The following is a 23,096-nucleotide window of genomic DNA, read 5'->3' as shown; positions in this document are numbered from 1 at the left end:
TTGCTTTGGAAATTCTGCTTTGTTTGCCTGGTATGTGAATTTATTCCTTCCATTGTTTACACTGCGGCATTATAACCATGGACCTAGGACAAGTGATGTCACTTACTCAGTGCCAGCAGGATAATTGCAGTTTTCTGATAAAGCCAGGTCTGTTATCTCTCTAAGTAAACACACAGATAACACAGAGTCTGTTCTGTACAAGAATCTGCAGATTATCTAATCTGCAGAAGTATTGTTTGTCCCGTTCAGTTGGGGGGGGAAGCAGAAATACAGAAAGTAAGAAGCAGACACTGCATACAGCCTGGCTGAAAGGCTGAGATGGGAGAACCCCTTTAATGTGTCACTGAAAGATGCAGACTGGGATGGTGATTATGAAGTCTATAAGCCTAGCCTACACCCCCTGGAGCAGCAAGAGGGAACAGTTGCAATTTGCAAAACCACCATGCACCAAAATTCACACCTTTTTCCTTACAGTTATATTTTAATAAATGAAAGTGTGGATGTCTTTAAAGATGAATCCTGTTGCCATACGTTATTTTTTAACAATGGGAGTCCATAGCAACAGGCTCCAAACACATCTAATTGTATCTAGAAAACACACACTTGATCCACAGCCAATGCCTCTAATAAATGCATGCACAGATATAAACTGCCGGGTACAGTCTGATAAACAAAATCCAAGAAAAAGAAAATTATATACAGCACGTCCCAATAATAAGTTTAAAACATAACTTTTAATAGAGAAAAATATATGTCCATAAAAACTTCAAAATCCGTATGACAACGAGCATATTCGGTATAAAAATAGAAACATAATTCACACGGACATACCACACTGATGAGTACAGCACACAAACGACTGACGCGTCTCAGGGCGACTCACCTTCATCATAGCCATCATCGTTTGTGTGCTGTCCTCGTAGGTGTGGTATGTCCGTGTGAATTATGTTTCTATTTTTATACTGAATATGCTCGTTGTCATACAGATTTTGAAGTTTTTATGGACATATATTTTTCTCCATTAAAAGTTATGTTTTAAACATCTAATTGTATCCCTGCACTGTATTAGTGTAGAGTAAAACTGTATTCCTGTATTAATAAATACAGTCTTGTCACAATACAGAGATGATGCCCACCATTTCCGGTGACTACCTCTTGAAGCTCATCAAGAGAATACCAAGAGTGTGCAAAGCAGTAATCAAAGCAAAAGGTGGCTACTTTGAAGAACATAGAATATAAGACATATTTTCAGTTGTGTCACACTTTTTTGTAAGTATATAATTCCACATGTGTTACTTCATAATTTTGATGCCTTCAGTGTGAATCTACAATTTTCATAGTCATGAAAATACAGAAAACTCTTTGAATGAAAAGGTGTGTCCAAACTTTTGGTCTGTACTGTATGTATACAGCACAGGCTGCTGCTGCTGACTTCCTGCTTCCTGTTTGCACACACATACAGGAGAGAATAGTAGAGAGGGAGTGCTGCTGGCAGCTTCCTGTGCTGGCTGGAAGCTCATTAGCATATGAATAAAAATGGGCTCATTCAAAAACCACTGAGGCAATTTACATACTAAAGGTAGGTGTGGAATAGCCTTTCTAAAGGGTATTGCAAAGATGTGATTAGTTAAAAATGGCTTTTACCAATGATAGAGCCCCTTTAACCAATACTGAAAAAGTGTTGAATAGGAAAAAAAACAAAAAACAAAAAAAAAAAAAAAAAAACAAGCTAACTTGTGCAGGGTGTTGTAGAATCTCTAGTGCAAAATCTAATTTTCTGACTTAGGGTGTGTTTGGGCAACTGCTATTATCAAGGCCAAAAAAAACAAGCAGACATGCAGATTGTTCTAGTGCGATTCTCACTGAGCAGGACAACTTTTCAGTGCTAAATTTCATTTTCTTGATAAGAATTTCTTTAAGTAGTGTTTTCTGTTAACAAATACAGAAATTACTCCAGAACGGCAGGGATGCTATTGAAGTGAACAATTGGCAGATTCATATTAACTCAAGCTAGTTTTCTGGCATGCGTTATAAAGGAAGGCTATGACATTTTCTAACTGGCTCAAATCTGGCTCAGGGATGACAAAGATTTAGGGCCACAATCTTTTTCAAAATCTCCTGTTTCCTGCACTAGTCGGGCCATTTATTAAGACTGGTGCACAATATGTCAGTCTTAAAAAACTTTTCACCAGTGTCTTATGGCCCAATACTGACTAAATTACCCTTTCAAGGCTAAATCTCATGTTTTTTCTTATTCCCTTCAACTAGAGTTTTTTTTATAAAAACAAAACATACAGTGTTAGAATTATCACCAATCACTCCCCGCTGATCTCAGCCATCTTCAATAATGGAAGAGACGTCACTTGAACCAGGCCTGCGTTGCGACGCATTATGACACAGGCCCGGCCCACGTGAAGTCTGGGACGTCACCAAATAGGCCTGAATGTTCCGGAGCCAGGAGAGATAAGTAACAATGTTTTTTTATGTTCCCTCACCTCTCTTAGCCCTCCGATTATTATACTCGGGGGTCTGAAAAGCCCCCCCAAGTATAATGATAGTGGTGTTTGTGGGATTTACGGACCTTACTTAATCCCCTCCCCTGATCACAGCCACCTCCACAAAAGAGGAAATGCCGTGAGTAGGAGCCAAGATCAGTAAGTAAATAGGGGTCGTTACCTGCTGGAGTTACTCCAGTAGGTAATGGCCTAATAAAAAAAAACATCAGGGGCCCATCGGGTCTCTTAAAGGGATTCTACCATTAAAAACCTTTTTTCTGTGGATAAGACGTCGGAATAACCTTTAGAAAGACTATTTGTCTCTTACCTTTAGATGTGATCTCCGCTGCGCCGTTCCTTAGATGCGCAATTGCGGCCTCGGAACTATAGCCGCCGGCCGGCATGCGCAGTCAGTTCTACAAGTGTCTCACTGGCAGAGCCAACTGCGCAGGCGTCAGAGGTGACGCCGCCGAAGAAAGAAGGGGAGGATCCTGTTCTCGGGCAGTGGTGGGGACGCCCTCATCGCATTTTCAGCGCTGGGGCCCGCCCCAATCGCTGCGAGAGAACTAATTTACATACCGGTAAAAAACGGTATTTCTAAGGTACGGCGCGGCGGAGATCACATCTAAAGGTAAGAGACGAATAGCCTTTCTAAAGGCTATTCCGATGTCTTAGCCACAGAAAAAAGGTTTTTAATGGTAGAATCCCTTTAATGTCCCGAGCACTGTTGCAGCTGCTATGCTGTTACCCCAGTAGTTACACCCCTGAATGCCGCACTATTCTGCCTGTTATTTGCAGTGTGAACATAGCCTTACATTGCTGGCACTGACTTTCTTATTGGGTTCTCAACTTATTTAAATAAAATTTCAAAAAGTACATAACTAAGTCCCCCCCAGTCCGGCGCAGTGCCGGAGGCAGGACATGGCTGTATGAGCGCTGTTTGTATGGCCACAGCTCCACCAGTAGTGATATGATAACCTCCCCCATCTTCCCAGCCAGTGTACTGTGCTAGAGCGGAAACTATGCGGACTGCTCCTGGTGACACACACCGGAGGCTGCGCTCAGACCAACAGGGGGAGGAGCTAGGGGCGGGGCTTCAAGGAACACTCAAAAGTTTGGAGACGAAAGTTCAAAGCGGGAACCCAAAATATCAGAGCGAAGAAAAAAAAAAAAAAAGTTCCTGAAGAGACGGGTGATGCGCCATCCCCTCCCCGCTGCCCGGACGTGTTACATGCGGGATGATGAGTGGCAGCAGGCCCGTGTCTAGAGCGGGACATGAGGGACGAGTAACTTGTGTACCGCTGGCCGATTGTTAGTAGAGTTGCTGAGAGGATGGAGGCGGCGGCCGGAGGAGACGGGGACCCCAAGTGCCAGGTGGCAAGAGAGCAGCAGGGCACGGTGAGGAGGAGGAGGAAGAAGAAGCGGAGGAAAAGTAAGAAGGAAAACAAGGCGAGGAGTGTGCGCTCCAATCTGCTCTATGAGGCGACCGGCAAGACGGCGGCGGAGAACCCCAACCGGCAGTATGCGGGCAACTCCATCAAGACCACCAAGTACACGGCGCTCTCCTTCCTGCCCAAGAACCTGTTCGAGCAGTTTCACCGACTGGCCAATGTCTACTTCGTCTTCATCGCCCTGCTCAACTTCGTGCCCGCCGTCAATGCTTTCAAGCCTGAGTTGGCTCTGGCCCCTGTGCTCTTTATCCTGGCTGTCACCGCCATCAAGGACTTGTGGGAGGATTATCGCCGGTACCGATCGGACAAGGAGATCAACCATATGGACTGTCTGGTCTACTGTAGGTGAGTGTGGCAGAGACGGGTGATGGACCTGCCATACGTGAGTGTGGCAGAGATGGGTGACGACCTGCCGTAGGTAAATGGCAGAGATGGGTGATGGACCTGCCATAGGTGAGTGTGGCAGAGAGGGGTGATGTGTCATATGTGAGTGTGGCAGAGATGGGTGACGATCTGCCGTAGGTGAGTAGCAGAGATGGGTGACGACCTGCCGCAGGTGAGTGTGGCACAGATGGGTGACGACCTGCCGTAGGTGAGTGTGGCAGAGATGGGTGACGACCTGCCCTAGGTGAGTGTGGCAGAGATGGGTGACGACCTGCCCTAGGTGAGTGTGGCAGAGATGGGTGACGACCTGCCCTAGGTGAGTGTGGCAGAGATGGGTGACGACCTGCCCTAGGTGAGTGTGGCAGAGATGGGTGACGACCTGCCGTAGGTGAGTGTGGCAGAGATGGGTGACGACCTGCCGCAGGTGAGTGTGGCAGAGATGGGTGACGACCTGCCGCAGGTGAGTGTGGCAGAGATGGGTGACGACCTGCCGCAGGTGAGTGTGGCAGAGAGGGGTGACGACCTGCCGCAGGTGAGTGTGGCAGAGAGGGGTGACGACCTGCCGCAGGTGAGTGTGGCAGAGATGGGTGACATCCTGCCGCAGGTGAGTGTGGCAGAGATGGGTGACGTCCTGCCGCAGGTGAGTGTGGCAGAGATGGGTGACGTCCTGCCGTAGGGATGGGTGAGGACCTGCCCTAGGTGAGTGTGGCAGAGATGGGTGACGACCTGCCGTAGGTGAGTGTGGCAGAGATGGGTGACGACCTGCCGTAGGTGAGTGTGGCAGAGATGGGTGACGACCTGCCGTAGGTGAGTGTGGCAGAGATGGGTGACGACCTGCCGTAGGTGAGTGTGGCAGAGATGGGTGACGACCTGCCGTAGGTGAGTGTGGCAGAGATGGGTGACGACCTGCCGTAGGTGAGTGTGGCAGAGATGGGTGACGACCTGCCCTAGGTGAGTGTGGCAGAGATGGGTGACGACCTGCCCTAGGTGAGTGTGGCAGAGATGGGTGATGGTGCTATTGTCTGGTGTATTTTGGGAAAGTGTTAGAGATGTTGGTGATTGTCATGATCACTGTATGTGAGTTCTGGAGAGTTGGGTCTACTGTAGGTGAGTGTAGCAGAGATAGGTGATGATCTGCTATAGGTGAGTGTGGCAGTGATGGTCTGTCATATTTGGGTGTGGCGGAGTTGAGTAATGGTGGTATCGTCTGGTGTATATTGGGAAAGTGTTGTAGAGGTTGGTGATAGCCATGATCACTATAGTTGAGTGTGTCAGAGATGGGTGATGGTCTGCCATAGTGGAGGGTGGCAACCAAGGGTAATGGCGGTGTTGGCTTGTGGATTTTGGGAATGTTTTTCAGAGATAGGTGATTGTCATGATGACCATATCAGGAGAGCTTGGTGATGGTCTGCTGTTGGTGAGTGTAGCAGAGTCTGGTGACAGTATGCCATAGGTGAGTCTGGCAGAGCTGAGGGATGGTGTTATTGTCTCATATATATTGGGGAGAGGTAGGTGATTTTCCTGATGTCTTGTCTACCATAGGTGAGTGAAGGAGAGCTGGGTGGTGGTCTGCCGTATGTGAGTGTGGCTGAGTCCGGTGATGGTGATTGGTCTTCTGTAGCTGGATGATATACATTAGGAGTGTATAGAAGAGTTGGATGATGGTGATCCCTGGTGTACCTTATAATTTGTAGTGGGTACACTACAGCAGGTGAGTGTAACGTTAAGTTCACACTAGCATTCGGCTTTCCTTTCTAAATGGAATGCTAACCCGCTTAAAAAGATAATGGTAGGGATGCTCAGTAATGATCTCGCCTCATCTATGATAGATGAGAATAGGAAGGCTGGGTGCAGATGCTTGGTCTCTTGCTGAACAGCTGGTTGGTGATGATGATGATGGTGGTGGTGAGGTATACTGCTAGCTGCAGATGAATGCTGTGTGATGCTGATTCCTTTCTTCTGCCTAAACACCTAATGTTGATGCATCTTGACCAGAAACTCACATCATAACATCTATATTTGTAAATGAATGGCTTCTAAGCACTGAAGACTTGTCCTGTTGGTTGTAATGTCTTATTTTATGTTTTACCCATTCCCATTCATTCCTTTTTTTTCTTCTTCTTTAATATATATATATATATATATATATATATATATATATATATATATATAATCCATTCCGTGAGATATTATGGATTCAGCAATGCCTTTGAATGATATTTCTGTCCGTGGTAACATCTTTGTTCCATGTGGAAAACTATTCTAATCGATTGGTGATGGGAGACTGTAGTTACTGTGTACTTATACATCTGATTGAACCAAAGGGTTAACCATGGAATGACATTGCAGGAAAAATTCTGATCAAACCACTTTTTTGTTGAAGGTTTTCTTTTTGTGGCAACTTCCTGATACTTGTCTATTAGGTCATGAAATTCTGATGGCTGGGCACCCATGCCAGTCAGCTTCCTATATGAACCCAGGGGAGGTGATCAGACCTAAAACAGGTAACACTGTTTTAGGTCTCCTTGCTATATTCGGGTCTTCTGACTGACGGGGCCTCAGCTGGTCACATGGCATCATGAGGCATAGCTACAAACGTCACAACACTGCGTGATCACTGAGGCCCAATCACAGGTCTCAGTGGTCCCTGACATGTCAGAAGACCTTAAGTCTGCTAGGAGTTGTGCCGTAGCCCAGGAGAGGTGAGTGACACTTTTTTTAAAATGTTTGCTCACACCCCCTGGGCCTGCTCTAATTATATTTTGGGGTCTAAAGAGACCTTAGCGTATAATAGCAGTTCTAGTTCAGCAGTGTGGGGTATGAACAAAATTGCCAGGCAATTATGACCTAAATCAAAATCGCAATTAATCGGGCATTTTACCTTGATTACAATTAATAGTGATTATTAAGGTCGTGCTCCAACTAAATTCCTTGTGAGGTTTGCCCAACACATACTGTAATAGGGGTGTGGGTTCAATAGAGCCTGACATAAATAATTGTCATTAATCATTTTTGATGGGGTGGGGATTTGTAGAAATCTCATCCATTACTACGGCGGGTTACTCGAAGGTAATTTTACAGGGGCTAAACCCACTTTTGTTGCTGCCTGCCTTTGCACCCACAAAAATAACACCAAAGTGGGTAAAAATGATCTTTCCTATTACCCTTTAGTTTTTTTTTCTTAAAAATGTTATGCAGGAAATCCTGTACTGCTGAACTAATTTTTGACACTTTTTATGCTTTACTATACAGCTGTGAGTACAAAAGGTTTTGTGACTAAGCAGATTCGTAGAGTGTAGCAGATTTATTAATAGTATACACAATGAAACCGATACAAAGTATTAATGTAAAACTAATGCAGTCAAGAAGTGGCATAAGGAATAGAAATTGTCTTATTGTACACGCTGGTGGCTGGTCTAGTTATCAGTAACATGAGTTTGTAGGAATGTTTGCTCCTAAGTTATTGGCCTGTATACCGTAAATGAGCTGCTGACATGACCGCTATACCAATACTTGTTTTTCTGGTGATGGCATCCCTTGTGTGGCACAAAAATTGTCTACAGCTCATTGTCCGCTATAAACACGATGTGCTGTCTAGTAACAATGAAACTGAGGGGAGGGGGGGTGAACAAGCATGTCGGCCCCCCCATGTACTTTGCATCTGCACGTGTAAAAGCCAGGTGCAAATTTGACGTGTTATATCATAGAATGGCTGAGTTTCTCCTGCATCAGCCTCAGTTAGAGTCTTTCCACCAAATTTATCACACAGCCCGGGTCACGTATAAATCTGCTAAGTTTAGTACAGTAGTAATACATTTTTTTGCCGCGTGTGTGCTTGTGGGGTTCGATATGCACTGTATGATGTTAGTCTTACTGTTCTTGCACACATCTATGACATATGTATGAAAGAAGTGGGAACACAATACATCGCTGTACTATGGAAGAACTAAAGAGGTGACATTGTTTAGAATAACCTTTTCTCATACTGACGTGATGGCTCACATGGATCTCAGCTGATGTCGAGTGCTATGCACTGTAGTATGGAGCTCAGCTATGCGGGGGTTAAACAGAAGCCCACCCTAGTCCGCCTCCATGTGAGGATGGAGACAAGAAGCTACTTAGTAGAGTCTGCCACGTTTTGAGCCTTGCTTCTAAGTACTGTGCTTTCCATTCATAGGAGAAGAGGAGGGACATGGGCAGGGACGCCTCTCTCCTTCACCCCTATCATGTACTGCTAGTGCCAGACTGAGACAATGTTTGTTTTATTGGCTGGGGAGGGTCTTTCTTTCCCTTTAGTGGGAGTCCGGTTCTTAACATCACAGCACGTGTAGGTTATTGTGTAGTGTCACTCCCATCCTGTCCTGACAATACTTTTCTGCAGATCCCCGTAGCCTGCAGGCACCGCTCCGAGCACTGCAATAATAATATATGTTTTCCCATTGTGTATGCACTCCCTGGTATGAGGATGGGTGTGAGATATGGAGACCTCACAGTAGCTTTTGACATCTGCTTTAAATTGCTGTCCTGCTTTCTTCCAATGGAACTTTTAGCTCTACACCCATCATGTTGTCCAAGCGAGTGTGCCTGACAGACGCGCTGGGATCGCCAACTCTTATAAATTCCATCTCCACTTGTTTGATCCAAATAAAACTTGGCAGTTTTAGAGAGATTTTCCAGCGTTGCGAATGGTGGTGTTTAGTACATCAACACAATTATCTTCTAGCTGTGAGCAAAGTGTTAATGAGGTACACATTACTTATTGTAAGCGTCTTTCATAGGGACTCTGTGTACTGCTTCCTTGCTTATATTAGACTGGTTTATGACATATTTGTCCCAGTGTGAGCCCCAACAACCACATGGAAGTATGTACAGACTATTGGATTTTAGCCATAAAGCTGTGCTTACCAACCCAGGTCTACATGTCGGAATCTGCTCATGATGTGTGCGACTCAGTCACACTGCCTTGAAAAAGATGACTTGGAATACAAATGTGTATGTTCACACCACTGTTTTATTTTCCGTTGATTTGTAAAAGGTTTGGAAAAATGGAAAGAATTTCCCAGAACCAATATTATACATTGGATGGGGCTGCATCAACACTCTTATGCTAGGCTCACACTAACATTCGGGTTTTTGTTCTTCAGGTACGTTCGGGGGCCCGAAAAACAGAAACTGCGGTTTACCCGCTCGGTCTCCGCCCTTTTTCTACCTAAAATGGGCTGAGACAAAAGCCCTGCTTGCAGGATTTTACTCTCGGCCTATTTTAAGTGGAATGGGGACAGAGACCCTGAAGCCTAGTGTGAACTGACTCTTAAGCTTATCTACTCCTCTCTCTGCAAAGATCACGTCTAGAAAACTCTTCCAGTGACTGCAGTGAGTTGACTGCAGACTATTGCAGCCCATGTCCATGACTATACTGTAAAGCACATCACTAAATGCTGTTAACACAGCAGAGAAACTCGTGCAAGATGGCGGCCCCCGTCATAATGTACTAGAAAATCAAAATCTACAGTAAGAAAATAGAAATAGTGGTGATACATTTTTTTATTTTTTTAAGATCTGTCCATGTGAGTTGGAGGCTACATATTTTTCTGTGGAACCAAAGTGACTACTGTAAAATCCATTACAGTTTTATTAGGGCTGGGAAATTATGACCAAAATCATTAATTGAGCATTTTAACTTGATTATGATAAATAGGGATTATTTAAGTCCCGTCCCCTTTTCAAGTATGAGAATGTTTTGGGCAAACCTAGTGAGATTAGTTTCTCATGAGGTATGCCTGCTTGTTTTTGTTCAGACCGAACACACCTGAACTAAAACTGTTGTTATACTCTGGGGTGAGCAAACCTAAAATGTGTTTCTACCCTCTCTGGCTATTCTTTGGGTCCTAGTCAGACATGCTGGATGACGTCTGGGAACGCTGAAACCTGTAATTGTGCCTCAGCAGTATGTGACGTCATAATGCAAAGATGACCAACGTTGTCTGCTGAGACCCAATCACAGCACCAGAACTCAGGAGAGGTGAGGAACACTGTAATGTATTTTAATAACTTAGTTTTAAAAAAAGGTTGTTCAAGACTTTCATATTAAGGCTAAGGCCCCATGTTGCGGAAACGCAGCTTATTTTGTTGCAGATTTTGTTGTGTTTGTGTGTAGGAATGGGAAATATATAGGAAGTTCTTATACTTCTACCTTCTGCTCCACCACTCCTGACTTTGGCTAAAAAACGCCAGCAAAATCTGCAACAAAAAAGCTACATTTCTGCAACATGGGGCCTTGGCCTAATGCCTTGAGATTGTTGGTGTTGTGATTAAGTTCTATGAACACTTCATCATCTGCACAGTATAGAGCTGGAAGTAGACTGTGCCATTCTAGCATCTTGATCAGGAGCAGACAGAATTATCATACAATCAATTATTGCATTTTCACTCCACAGCAACTGAAAAAAACTTCCACCTGATAGATCACTTTATCGTGCAAACAGTCTGGCCATTGTGAAGGATTGTTTCAGTCTTCATTTCATCAGCCTAAATGGTAAAAAGAGGCCATTTTGAACTACATTTAGCTTCTACCCATGTGTTTCTTCAGTGGTGTTTGTCACTATATTTGGTTGACCATGTGATACAGGAGTCCACTAGAGTAAGAGCTGTGGTTTCTTAATGGTTCCCTGCTCTTGCCCATAAATATGGGTACTGTCCATGTGCCCATAAGGCTATATGACATTTTAATAAATGCCTCCTATCATTCATTACTGACTGGTTTACATGACACTGAACTTGTGATGACTTCCATACACAAACTGAGTGGAAGCTGCATTTGTTCCTTGTAGTCATGAAGTTTGAGATGTAAAGTAGATGAGATCTCTTTGTGTGTGGAGAAGATAAGATAAGATTAGTCTCCTTTGTGCCATTCCTTTGCTATTGATGTGCTACTGTTTTCTTTTAGGTTGGTTACGATTTGCATTTCAGTGCAGGAGACTTATTGGGCTTGGTACAGGAGACATTAATTGTTTGGAATAAACAAGTACAATGGGACAGATAAGCTAATACTGTCTAAATTGAAGACCTTGCAGATTAGACTACAGGTCTTAAAGGGGTTGTCCAATTTCACAAAAAAATGTTTTGTATTTTTCTATAGGGCTGGGTGATTTTGCCAAAAAACAAAATCTCCAACTACTGAGCCTCCCACTGATCCTGAGAACAGTGGGTGTTTTACCCCTGTTGTGAATGTAGCTGCAGTGACAACACATGCACCCCTGCTGCCATTCCCTTTGATGGGAGAATTGGTAAAGTACAGTACTTCTGCTACTTCCAGCACTCCCATTAAAGTGAATGGGAACAGGAGTTAACCTGTTGTCCACCGCTTCTACCTTTACAGTAGAGATACAAGACCCCAAATTTGCAGAGACCCCACACACACTATAAGCATTTTGTCCTATTAACTTTTCTGTTTTATACTTGCTGTGCACTTTTGTGTTCATCACATGACCATGGTCAGACTTTTATCCACTGGAAGTAAGCAGAATGAATGACAGCAAACAGAGATCTAGAAAACCGTGATCTAGATCTAGTCTAACTTTTACACCACTTAGATGTCTTAGGCTAGGTTCACACTTGCGGTGTGCACTCAGTCATTCTTGTCCGCTGTGGGACCTAAATGGCGGAGAGCTTGCCCACTGAAACAGCGGTTACCTGTGGACACTAGTGGATCCCATAGACTATAATGGGGTCTGGCAGAGAGAAAAGTCCTCCGTGCAGGATTTTTCCCTCCACCGACTTTCGGTGGAATCTGTAACAGAGTCTCTTATGGAGACTCCGACACAGATGTGAACAAAGCCTCAGTGTTTCTTATTAAGCCTCATCCACTTGTAAAGGCACAAAAACTGTTAGAAAGTGTCTAATAAAAAGCTTACAAAATGAGACGTAAATCATGTACTCAACAAATTCCTGCAGTTTCATTAGTTCATTTGCCCAAGTGTCTCCTGCAGAATGTGAAACTGACAGTAATGTAACCCTGAATAATTAGGACCGGTTTTTGTTTTATTTTGTTTTTTTTTCCTTTCCCCCAATTCCATTTTTCTGTGGGAAGAGTTGTGTTTTTCAATGCCACTTTTACAGCAATTCTGCCATTGTTTTTTTTTGTTTCTTTGCCTTGTAAGGAGGTGTTCACACTACCTACACTACACTGTCAGCAGTGTCCGTAGCTATTGTCCATTACAAGATTTTAGCAACGGAAACTAGCTGAATCGTCACAAATCTGTTAAAATTTCCATTCATTTCAATGGTAATTTAACTTGTCCATTTACTCCCAGTCCATCAGAAGTCCATTTTTTTTTTTTCCAATGGACAAAAAATCCTACATGCAAGACCTTTCTGTCCATTAAAAAACAGACAGCAAGTGTCTGTTATTTCTTTTTAACATTGAAGTCTATGCGCAACAGACTTATTTTGTGGCTTTTTTTTTTTTTTTTTTTGCGTATGCTCAGAAAGCTAAAACAAAAAATGGACAGTATTTAAAAAAAAAAAAAAAAAAAAAAAAGTCACGAAGGGTGGATTCACACCTGCGCCCAGTCTCCACTTTCAGGTTTCTGTCTTCTGCCTGAGAAACTGGACAGGAGACGGAAACCGGCAGTCACTTTTCAAAGTGTTCGCCCATGAGCGCCGGTGTGCGTTTTGTGGTCTCTGCGGTGAAACCAGTTTTCTTTAACCAGACACAAAGTCAGACATGCAGGACTTTGTGTCTGGTTAAAAAAAACGGTTTTGCCGCGGAGACCACAAAACGCTCCTGGGTGGACACTGACTGCCGGGTTTCCTGTTGGCAGAAGATGGAAATCCACAAAGCGGACAGCGGGCGCAGGTGTGAACCAGCCCTAACTGATGCTAGTGTGTCCTTTTTTTATTTATTTATTTTTTATAAATCCATTAAATGGATCAGTTAAAAAAAACAGACACATTAACATCAGTAAGGCGTGGTTCACTTCTGAGTTCGGTATTCCGTTTGGGGAGTCCACATGGGGAACCCCCGAATAGACTACCGAACGCATTGACAAGTGGTGAGCAGTGAAAGCACACGGATCCCATAGACTATAATGGGGTCCGTGTGCTTTCCGCGCGGTCTCTGCATGAGTCATGCATACAGGAAAGTAGATCATGAAGTACTTTTCTGTCTGCATTCCTTGCGGAGAGTACATAGACCCCATTATAGTCTATGGGGTCGGAGTGCTTTTATAAGCTCACCGCTTGCCAATGTGTTAGGTATTCCATTCAGGGGGTCCCCAAGTGGACTCCCTGAATGGTTTACTGAACGCAGATGTGAACCAGGCCTTATTGTTCATTAACGTCTGTTATATTTTTTTTTTTTTTTTAAATGGACACTTTCATTACGGAATTCAATGGTAGTGTGAACCCAACCTAAATTGTACCTGTTGTGCATATATAATTGGGGGACCTTTTTTGGGGGGTTGGACACAAAGTCCTGCATCTTCGACTTAGTGTCCAGCCCCCCCCCCCCCAAAAAAAAAAAAAAAAAAAAATGGTTTCCCCTCAGAGAGGCTGCGTACAGACAACAGCAGTTTGCTTGTAAAACTCTTTCAAATGAATGGGTTTTAAAACTGACTGCCGGGAAGCCGTCCCCTATGCAGTTTCTCTGTGGAATAGGACGGCCACCCAGCAGACTGACACAGGGCGTACAGGGGCGCAAGTGTGAACACCCCCGAAGAAATTTGCTTTTTCTCTTTGTGTAAGCTCCTTTAAAGATTTATATTGATAACAAAAAGGCAGAGACAAAAAAGTTTCACAATACAAAGAAAATACTAGAACACAATGAATCACGAAAAGCAATGAGTGTATCCCAAAGGTAAATCCCGGACTCCATGAGATGGATGGGATGGATTTGCCAGGTTTAGAAGGCTAAGGGCATGTAGGTGTTTTAGGGACATTAAACCGTTTAAAGAGGACCTTTCACCTCCTGAGGCACATGCGGTGTAATAGTAATACACTGCTAGAAAGCTGAGCTATCATCTATTGCGCTGTACTGTGAGAGCGGTGAGGAACACCTCCCCACCTCCTGATAGTGCTTGTCCATAGAGTACTCATTGCTGGGAGGTAAGAAACGACCACTCTTACAGTCCAGTGCTATAGACGCTACTGTGAAGATGGGCGTTCCTGACTGACTGTCAGAAACGCCCTTCTGACAATGAAGAGCTACGGTACCAGCACCAATACCTCTTCACTGTAGGCACATCACTGGAAAGCCGATAGTGCCCTGAATTCAGCGCACTGTTGGCTTTCTAGCAGCGTATAAAACCGCATGTGCCCCAGGAGGTGAAAGGTCCTCTTTAAAGGGATCTATCATTCAGACGACATTTTTTCTAAGTACCACGTCGGAATAGCCTTCAGAAAGGCTATTCTTCTCATACCTTTCGTTGTCTTCTCCATGCGGCCGTTTGCCTACAATCTCGGTTCTTGTCGGTATGTAAATTAGCTCTCTGGCAGCGGGCCCCAGCACTCAGACAGCACTGGGGGCGGCCCCAATGCTGCAAGAGAACTCTCCCCAGCGCCGGCTCCATCTTCGTCATGAATGGCCTCTTCATTCTCTTCTTCCAGTGGTGTCTTCTTTCTTCTAGGCCTCGGGCAGAGCAGACTGCGTGTGCCCACAAGCCCCGAAAAAATGGCTGCTTACAATACTATGCAAGCGGCCATTTTCTCGTGGCCTATGGGCATGCGCAGTCTGCACTGCCCAAGGCCAGAGGCCTTAGAAGTTACAAGCCACTGCCGGAAGAAGAGGCTGAAGCTGACGCTGCTGAAGAAGAGGAGGCAGCGCTGGAGAGAGTTCTCTCTCAGCATTGGGGACGCCCCCCAGTGCTGTCTGAGCGCGGGGGCCCGCACCCAGTGCTGCAAGAGAGCTAATTTACATACCGACAAGAACCGGGATTGCAGGCGAACGGCAGCACGGAGAAGAAATGAAAGGTAGGAGAAGAATAGCCTTTCTTAAGGCTTTTCCGACGTGGTACTTAGAAAAAATGTTGTCTGAATGATAGGACCCCTTTAAGCTCAGGACTCGGCCATACAAATCATAATCTTTTCAACCATTCTTTACATGATTTATTTGTTGAGTGCATCAGTGTGTAATGTCTACACAGTTGCCTCCACTAACAAAATCAGGAAATGTGTGTTCCAGGTAAATTATACTAAGAAACGGAAATGTTTTAGGATGATGGGAATTCTACAGAAATATGATTTCATGGGAAAACTTTCACAATCTGGATGCCACAATGCTTAGTATAAATAAATAAAACAACCAGAGTAGGAACAAGTTAAAAATATATATTTTAGGACAAATTTAGCAGAAAAACTTTTTCCTTTTTAGCAAATTTTGCTGCCGGCTTTTTTTTTTTTTTTTTTCTTTTTGAGCCAAATCCAGGATTAGATTTGGCAAAGGATAGAAGTATAAGTGCTTCCTTTTATATTACCCTAAACCTCTTGAACCTGCTCTTGGCTTTGGTTCAAGAATTCACAGCGAAATTTGCATCAGAAAATGCATCTTTATTTCCAGCATATGGCTGCAACCTAAAGCAGTTGTGCCAAAATAACAGCAGTGTCTGATCCATGTCCTTATACCCTCCATCTGAATGGAGCAGCTTCATACCGTCTCACTGCTGCTTTATTCATGTTTATGGGGCTGACAGAGAAAGGCAAGAAATTTGCTCATCTTCTCTTCGCATAAAGATGTATGGCACTGTAGTGTTCCTGTGTTATTAGGATATTTATATGCTGATGTATAATATATATGATATAAATATCCTAATCCCGACTTTGTTTTCAACCAGTGATATCTCTGGAAATAACATAGATGGAACTGTAATCTTATCAAGTTTATATGTTTTATAATGTCTAAGACATTAGACCATATTTCTCGGACTATAAGATGCACCTGGTATTAGAGGAGGAAAATAAGAGGAAAAAAAATTAAGCAAAAAAGTGCTAAAATATTTAATATGTGGGAGTTGTAGTTTTGCAACAGATGCAAGGTCACGTTGACAGGTGACCCTGCAGCTGTATGGGGATGCATAGGACATCTTTTGGTGGGGGTAGTATGGCCCTTTTGATTTTTTTCACCCCTCGCTACGATGTTCACCCTATGGGAAAAATTTTGAGATGTTTGTAGCTCATGCGTTTTCGGACACAGGTATACCTAATGTGTATGTGTTTCACAGTAATATTCTACTTTTATATGTAAAAGGGAAAGTCTGTGATTTAGAACCTTATTTTTTTTTAATGGTTTTTTAAAAAAAATATATATTTAATTTTTTTTCCCTATTTTATTATCCTTCCCCCAGGGTGCTTGAAACAGCAGTCATTTGATTGCAAGTCCCAACAGAACTGTGGAGAGTCTGTATATTACTATTGAGCCTGGTCATAGACCAGCCACAATAGTAATTTTCCTATGACAGGCCTGGGCGCCTTCGTTACGCTCCCAGCTGTCACAGGAACAGGACGGCTCCCCAACAAGAAAGGTACGGGGTCGGTGGGGACTGGCCCCGGGGGTAGTTCTTGTACTAGGCGGGAGGCTTAGGGGTAGTAATGCCCGCGATCAGAATGTACTCTGATTGCCGACATTAGCTCTTGATCTCCGCTGTACATTACAGCGGAGACCCGCTTGTTATGGTGACTTCTTTGCAGCAGAGTGGCCAACCTTTAGATGTCTTCTCCACGCCACCTTTCTGGTTATATTTACGGTTCACTGTATGCAAATGAGTCTCCATACAGCACTGTGGGTGGCCTCCCTGCGCTCAAACAGCACTAGGGGCATCCCCTGTGCTGCCTGCAGACTCTCCAGCGACTCCCTCCATTTTCTTCTCATGACCGCCTTTTCTCCGTGTCTTCAACTGAAAGCGCATATGCAGCAGCCATTTTCCTGTGGCTGAACAGACAATTGCGTAAGAGGCCACAGGAAAATGGCTGCCGCACATGCGCAGTCAGCGCTTACAGTTGAAGACGTGCAGAAGAGGTGGTCGCGAGAAGAAAATGAAGGGAGAGAGTCTGAGAAGACTTCAGGCAGCACATGGGATGCCCCTAGTGCTGTTTGAGCGCAGGGGGACCGCCCCCAGTGCTGTCTGGAAACTCAGTTGCATACGGCGAAAATCGTGAATATCACCGGAATGGCCGCACAGAGGAGACATCTAATGTTAGGAGAAGAATAGCCTTTCTTAAGGCTATTTGATGTGGTGAGCCTAAAAAAAGGATTCTAATGATAGAATCCCTTTTAATAAAGTAGATTACAAAATGTATTAATGACAAAAATCTAAGAAAAACAAAAGATGTATGAAAGTTTAGTTAGGCTTTAAATATGCTATGTAATCTTAATATTTATATGTGACATATATAAATAATGTATGTATCAAGAGTACTGTTATTAGCTTTTGTGTACAAGTTTATTCTTTCTAGCAGAAAGCGGTGCCAGTGAAAAGTATCTAAAAGTTATTGCTACTGTAGGTTTCTAGGATTGAATTGGCAATATGTGATGAAACATAAATCACATTGCAGACATTCCTGCTTCCTAACACGTTGCTGTAAAATTCTCTCTGCCAGACTTCCTTAAGTTCCGGTCTCACACAATCATTATTCTCCTTTGAAATGCTGTCAACCTTTTTTTTTCAATTACAATTTGTTTTTCTTTTTTGTTTTCTTGTTTTGTTTATTCATACTAGAACCATTCACTATGTGTGAATGCAGATCATCTGCTATTAGACATTAGTAATAGGTCCTTCTTAAATTTCAGTTGCAGTTCTGTGCCACTTTCTTGTTGAGAATTAAAAAAATAAATAATTGAAGAATAATTTGCAATCTCCCCACCACTAGATCACTAACCTATATCCTTAAATTGTGAGCTTTTTGTTTTTTACCGTGCTATGAAAATCTGAAGAAAAGTGTAATTCTGTTTAAATTACTGCAACATACCGTATGCTTGTAATATTTGTTCACCAGATTGAAGGGAGTTTACTACCACCAGCAATGTCACTATTTGGGCAAGTTCAGACGGGTTTTTTTGGACCGGAACCTGAAGCGGAGGCTGGGCAGAAGCCGGGTAGCCGCAACTGAAATTCTGTGCACTGCACTGGCATCCAGCCGTGCACTCCGCTCCGGATTAGGCCCAATGAATGGGCCTAGTCCGGAGGACTGTGTGTCTTCCGGCCGAATCGCGAGGCGAAACGACCTGAAGAATAAGCACCTCTCTTCTTTTTCCGGGAGCCGGCACAATTGTCGCAAATGTGTGGGGGGTTTTTTTTTCCCCAGTTCCACCTCATTCTGAATTTTTTTTTTTTTTTTCCAGCTTCCCAGTACAATTTACAGGATATTAAATAATGCAAACAATAAGCCATAATGTGACTTTGTGGACAGAAATTAAAAGGAAAAAAAAATATGGATTTTGGAAGGTGAGGAGGAAAAAACAGATACACAAAAATTAAAATTCCCTCAGTCCTTAAAGGGTTAAAGGGGTTGTCCAGATTCAGCCAATAAGTGTTAGCATTTTAGTACTGAAAATTTATATGGTCCTCCAATATACTTTCTGTCTCAGTTCTGGTCTTCTAGATCTCTGCTTGCTGTCATTCATTCCAGTTTCAGTGGATAAAATTCTGACCATGGTCATGTGATGTACACACAGGTGCACAGCTCGCTACCAAGCAGATGTCTGATTACCGTGCTGTGACGAGTCGTGCACCTGTGTGTACATCACATGACCATGGACTGGTTTTTATCCGCTGGAAGTAAATGATGACAGCAAGCAGAGATCTGGAATTGATGCTTAAAGTATATTGGAAAATTGTATAAATTTTCATTATGCAAACAATTAACATTTATTTGTCGATATTGGGACAGCCCCTTTAAAAATTAGGCTATTACCATCACTGCAAATTGTTGCCAATACAGAAATGTGTGTCAGCAAGCTCTGACCTCCCGGGTGGGACTTGCAGAAACAAGTGATTGCCATTGCTCTTTGCTGTGTCCTTAAAGAGGACCTTGCACCACTTCCAACAAATCAAACTTTTTAAATCAAATAATAGGTGCTACAAGATGAGTATCCTGCCTCAGGCGGCAGATCAGAGTCCCTGAGGGGCGGTGACGCTCTGCATCAATGCTACCATTAGCAGTGGGAGAGGAAGAAGGAGCAAGTGGGTCAGGGACAGACACTGGGTGCAACGCTGACTACTGTATGCACCCGAAACCGTAACATTTCGTATAATGTTACCGTTCTGTGTTTGCCTTAGTCACAGATAGACAAAGTTGAAGTTTTGCAAGTATATTTGACTGTTTTGGTGCTCCCATAGAAGTAAATAGAAGAACTGCTTTGCTATCTCTTCACGCACAGCCACCATAGCACCAGGCAGTTTGGAGAATTAGGATTAGGTCTCAGAGTTATAATTTGCAACTAGCAGACCATCATGGCATATTCCATAAGTCTCTAAGATGACCACACTCCTTAAGAACTTAGTTAGATTGTTCTGCTGTTAATTTGCAATTGTGCCAATTTTTATTTAGTGGTGGTTATAAGCAACCATAGGTTAAATTCACACTGTGAACTGGAGCTGCCATGCAAAATCCGTCACAAATCTTCCTGCCATTGGCATTAAGATTTCATTTCACTTCAATGGGATTTTGGGCATTTTATCAGCCTCCTATGAACCTGAGGTAGTTTTTTTTGTGGCAGATACTGATGTGTGAACTTACCCTTAGAGGGATGGAGAGATTTGAGATTCTTAAAATATTAGTCATGAAGATGTGAAATGAAACTTTTAAGGTTTTGTTTTCTTGTAATGTCTTTCCCATTTGTGGACATTTTTTTTGGGGGGGGGATTTCCAGGTCAGTTTCTACAAACTCTGTTAACTCTTTGCATCTGTGTATTAATCAAAATTAAAAAGTATAGGGTTCTTGTTTGCCATTTAAGGGGTTATTGATCAGATTAGCTATCAACGATGGATCAGTAGGGGTCTGAATGGTATACTTGCTGATCCTCACACTTGCACAGTATCAATAAGTAGTAATTAAATCAAAAAACTTAAACACACATTGCATTTAGTTAACTGCTCCCAAAATGTTTGGTTTTTTAGAAGTTAAAATATAAATATATATTGGTAATATTTGGCTGTTTTATTTCACTGCTCTGTAATATTGATGTGTGCAATGCTCCTGCTTGCAAGCTTGTGCTGTGGTGCCCCGAAGCAAATGGTCCACAGAAACTTGTGTTGAAAAGCGGGTTTCTCCCGAGAAGATGGCCAGTATGCTTAATATATGGTGGAAGTAAGAATGTGTCACAGAAAATCTGCTCTGGATAAAGGGGGGACTCAGTAAGCTTTTTCACATTGGTGGTCTTTTGTATGGGTTTCACTCTATAATATTTTCAGTTTTACTGTGAATTCTTTTCAATGACCAGCCCATTTCAGCACTTCTGCTTTTTATGAAGTGTCTACATTCCAGTTTGTGAGAATACCGAGTATTTGGCTGGTGATCCATTGTACCTTCTGTTTCCTGCCGCACATCATCTGACATGGCTATATGAAAACAAATACAGCATTGGATCTGTCACTGGCACATCAAAATACGACAATACTGTTCTAAACATTGGCTCTGCTGCTGGTAAAAAAGTGAAATTGTGGATGAACTGATATGAAGACTAACAATAATAATCAGTTTGTTAATGGGATTGGTTTCCGATGAGAGATTTAATCATCTTTTGCTTCTGGATACAGTAAATAGTTTATTCACCTGCTACATTTGGTAGGAAAATAATACTGATAAGAAAGTGTAAATAAACGGAGCATGATAATAGTATCTGCACCTGTTGCCTGGAAAATCAGGATAAAAGTGCTTTTATACTGCGTGTGAGAAGCAGTTATGGAATAGTATTGCATCTAAATATTGGGAAGTGCCTTACAATGATGTGTAATGGTGTAAGAATCTGCTACGAGCCAATTCCTCAGTGCCTATGGGTACCAGTGTAAGCAAGCCACAGTGTCCATAGCGTCCCAAGACTGTGGTAAATGATTGAGTGGTTTCTTATACCTTTACATGCGTCATTCCTGAAACCCCTTTAAAACTTTGAGAGTGAAGAAACACGTTGAATTTTTGGTGCAAATTTTGCTGCCAGAAGTGGATTCATTTGGAATATGAAGGAAGGACCTATTCGACTCCTACTTGCTGAATCCCCTTCTGGCTTTGACTCAATAACTGTAGCAAAATCTGCACCAAAAAGCAACAAAAATTTTAAATTTTTTTTATTTTTTAATATACTTTTTTTTCATCTTGTCCACTGGTATGTTGTCCATAGTAGTGCTGTCACTGCCCACACGGGACCATTGCGGCCGATAAGCGGCCTCCAAAAGTGAACCAGGGATTCCCTTTCCTTCTTCCCCTTCTGCCTTATAAAATGATTTAGAGGCTATTTTTAGGTAGTGTAATTCTTGGTGCGAGATCACTGTTAGACATGCATTTATAACATTTGCCCTGTTAACAGACTTTGAGAGGCGGTCCATAATTGGACTTGAACAAGCAGGATGGTCATTTTAAAGAACTGCCTGATTAGAAGGTGTTGGAGGCAGTGGTTACATGAAGGCACGCACAAATTGTGAATAGGCTCCGACCGCCCTTACAGAGGATTGTTTCACCCACAAGCCGCTTCCACAGTCTCCTTTTTCAACATCTAGACGCAGGTGCTCGACAAAAGCAAATTTGGTGTTACTGTACTCCTTACATGTTCTGCCATTGACAGCTAGCCACAGTCTCCTTCATTTGCATTCATATCATGAATAAGAAACCTGGACTTCTACAGACTGTAACTTTATCTTCTTTAGCGACCAATCCAGGTTCCGTTTGGGATCTGATGATGGTCAGATTCAAGTATGGAGGCCTTGTGGTTAGCACTTCATTCCCAGCTTTGTTGTGGAGTGACACACTGCCCAAGAGCAATATGTGCAGGACATCTTGTGGCCCATATGTGTTGCTTCTTATGGCTGGGCTTCGAACTGGCCTTTTTCATCAAATAATACATGCCTACATACAGTAAAGTAGGGTTCACACTACCGTAGGTGTCCGACAGCTAGTGTCCCTAGCTAATGTCTGCGCAAGATTTTACAAACGGACACTCCTTTCCGGTGTGTGGTGTCCGTTTACAATTTCCATGAATTTAAATGGGATATTATGTTGTGTCCTTTAGTGTCTATGTGTGTCCTTAAGTGTCTGTAGGATTTTACTGTCCGCTTGAAAAATCGGACACGGTTGTAAACGGACACTTTAGGACACACACTGACACAACATAATATCCAATTTAAATTAATGGAAATTGTAAACGGACACAGCTAGTGTCCGTTGCTAAGATCTTGCGTGGACATTAGTTACGGACACTAGCTGTCGGACACCTACGGTAATGTGAACCCAGACTAAGGGTTTCCCAGGAATGCCTCAGCCAGCTTGAAACACTTCCTTAGCCTACCCAAACTCAAACATTATCAGTTAGGGTATAACATATCCTTCTTAGTTTTTCATCTGTTCTATAATGTCCTTTTAGAAAGGACTGTAGAAAAAAATTGGCACTCCACAGATTTTCGGTGAAAGCAAGTACAATAATATTTTTATTAATAATTTTATTACGGTAGACAATCCAAATACACAAATTAATGTCACCTGCCGCATAGCACTTCCCAGCATCAGCTCATACCGAACTATTTGCTCTCCACAATTCATGTCTGATGAAGGTTGCGTTGTGCCAAC

General features: G+C 43.0%; 1 protein-coding gene across 1 annotated transcript in view; it reads left to right on the top strand.

Moving 5' to 3' along the window:
* The first annotated feature begins 3,621 nt into the window (after positions 1 to 3,621).
* Positions 3,622 to 23,096, top strand: part of ATP10A (ATPase phospholipid transporting 10A (putative)) — a 97,133-nt gene continuing 77,658 nt past the window's right edge. The window contains exon 1 of the mRNA XM_075265208.1: positions 3,622 to 4,291. Within this exon, the coding sequence (XP_075121309.1) occupies positions 3,828 to 4,291 (464 nt within the window). The 5' untranslated portion in view covers positions 3,622 to 3,827. The remainder of the gene's footprint in view (positions 4,292 to 23,096) is intronic.

This window comes from Leptodactylus fuscus, chromosome 2 (assembly GCF_031893055.1).
Source record: "Leptodactylus fuscus isolate aLepFus1 chromosome 2, aLepFus1.hap2, whole genome shotgun sequence".
In the NCBI taxonomy this organism is placed as follows: Eukaryota; Metazoa; Chordata; class Amphibia; order Anura; family Leptodactylidae; genus Leptodactylus; species Leptodactylus fuscus.
This window is presented reverse-complemented; position numbering and strand designations above follow the sequence as displayed.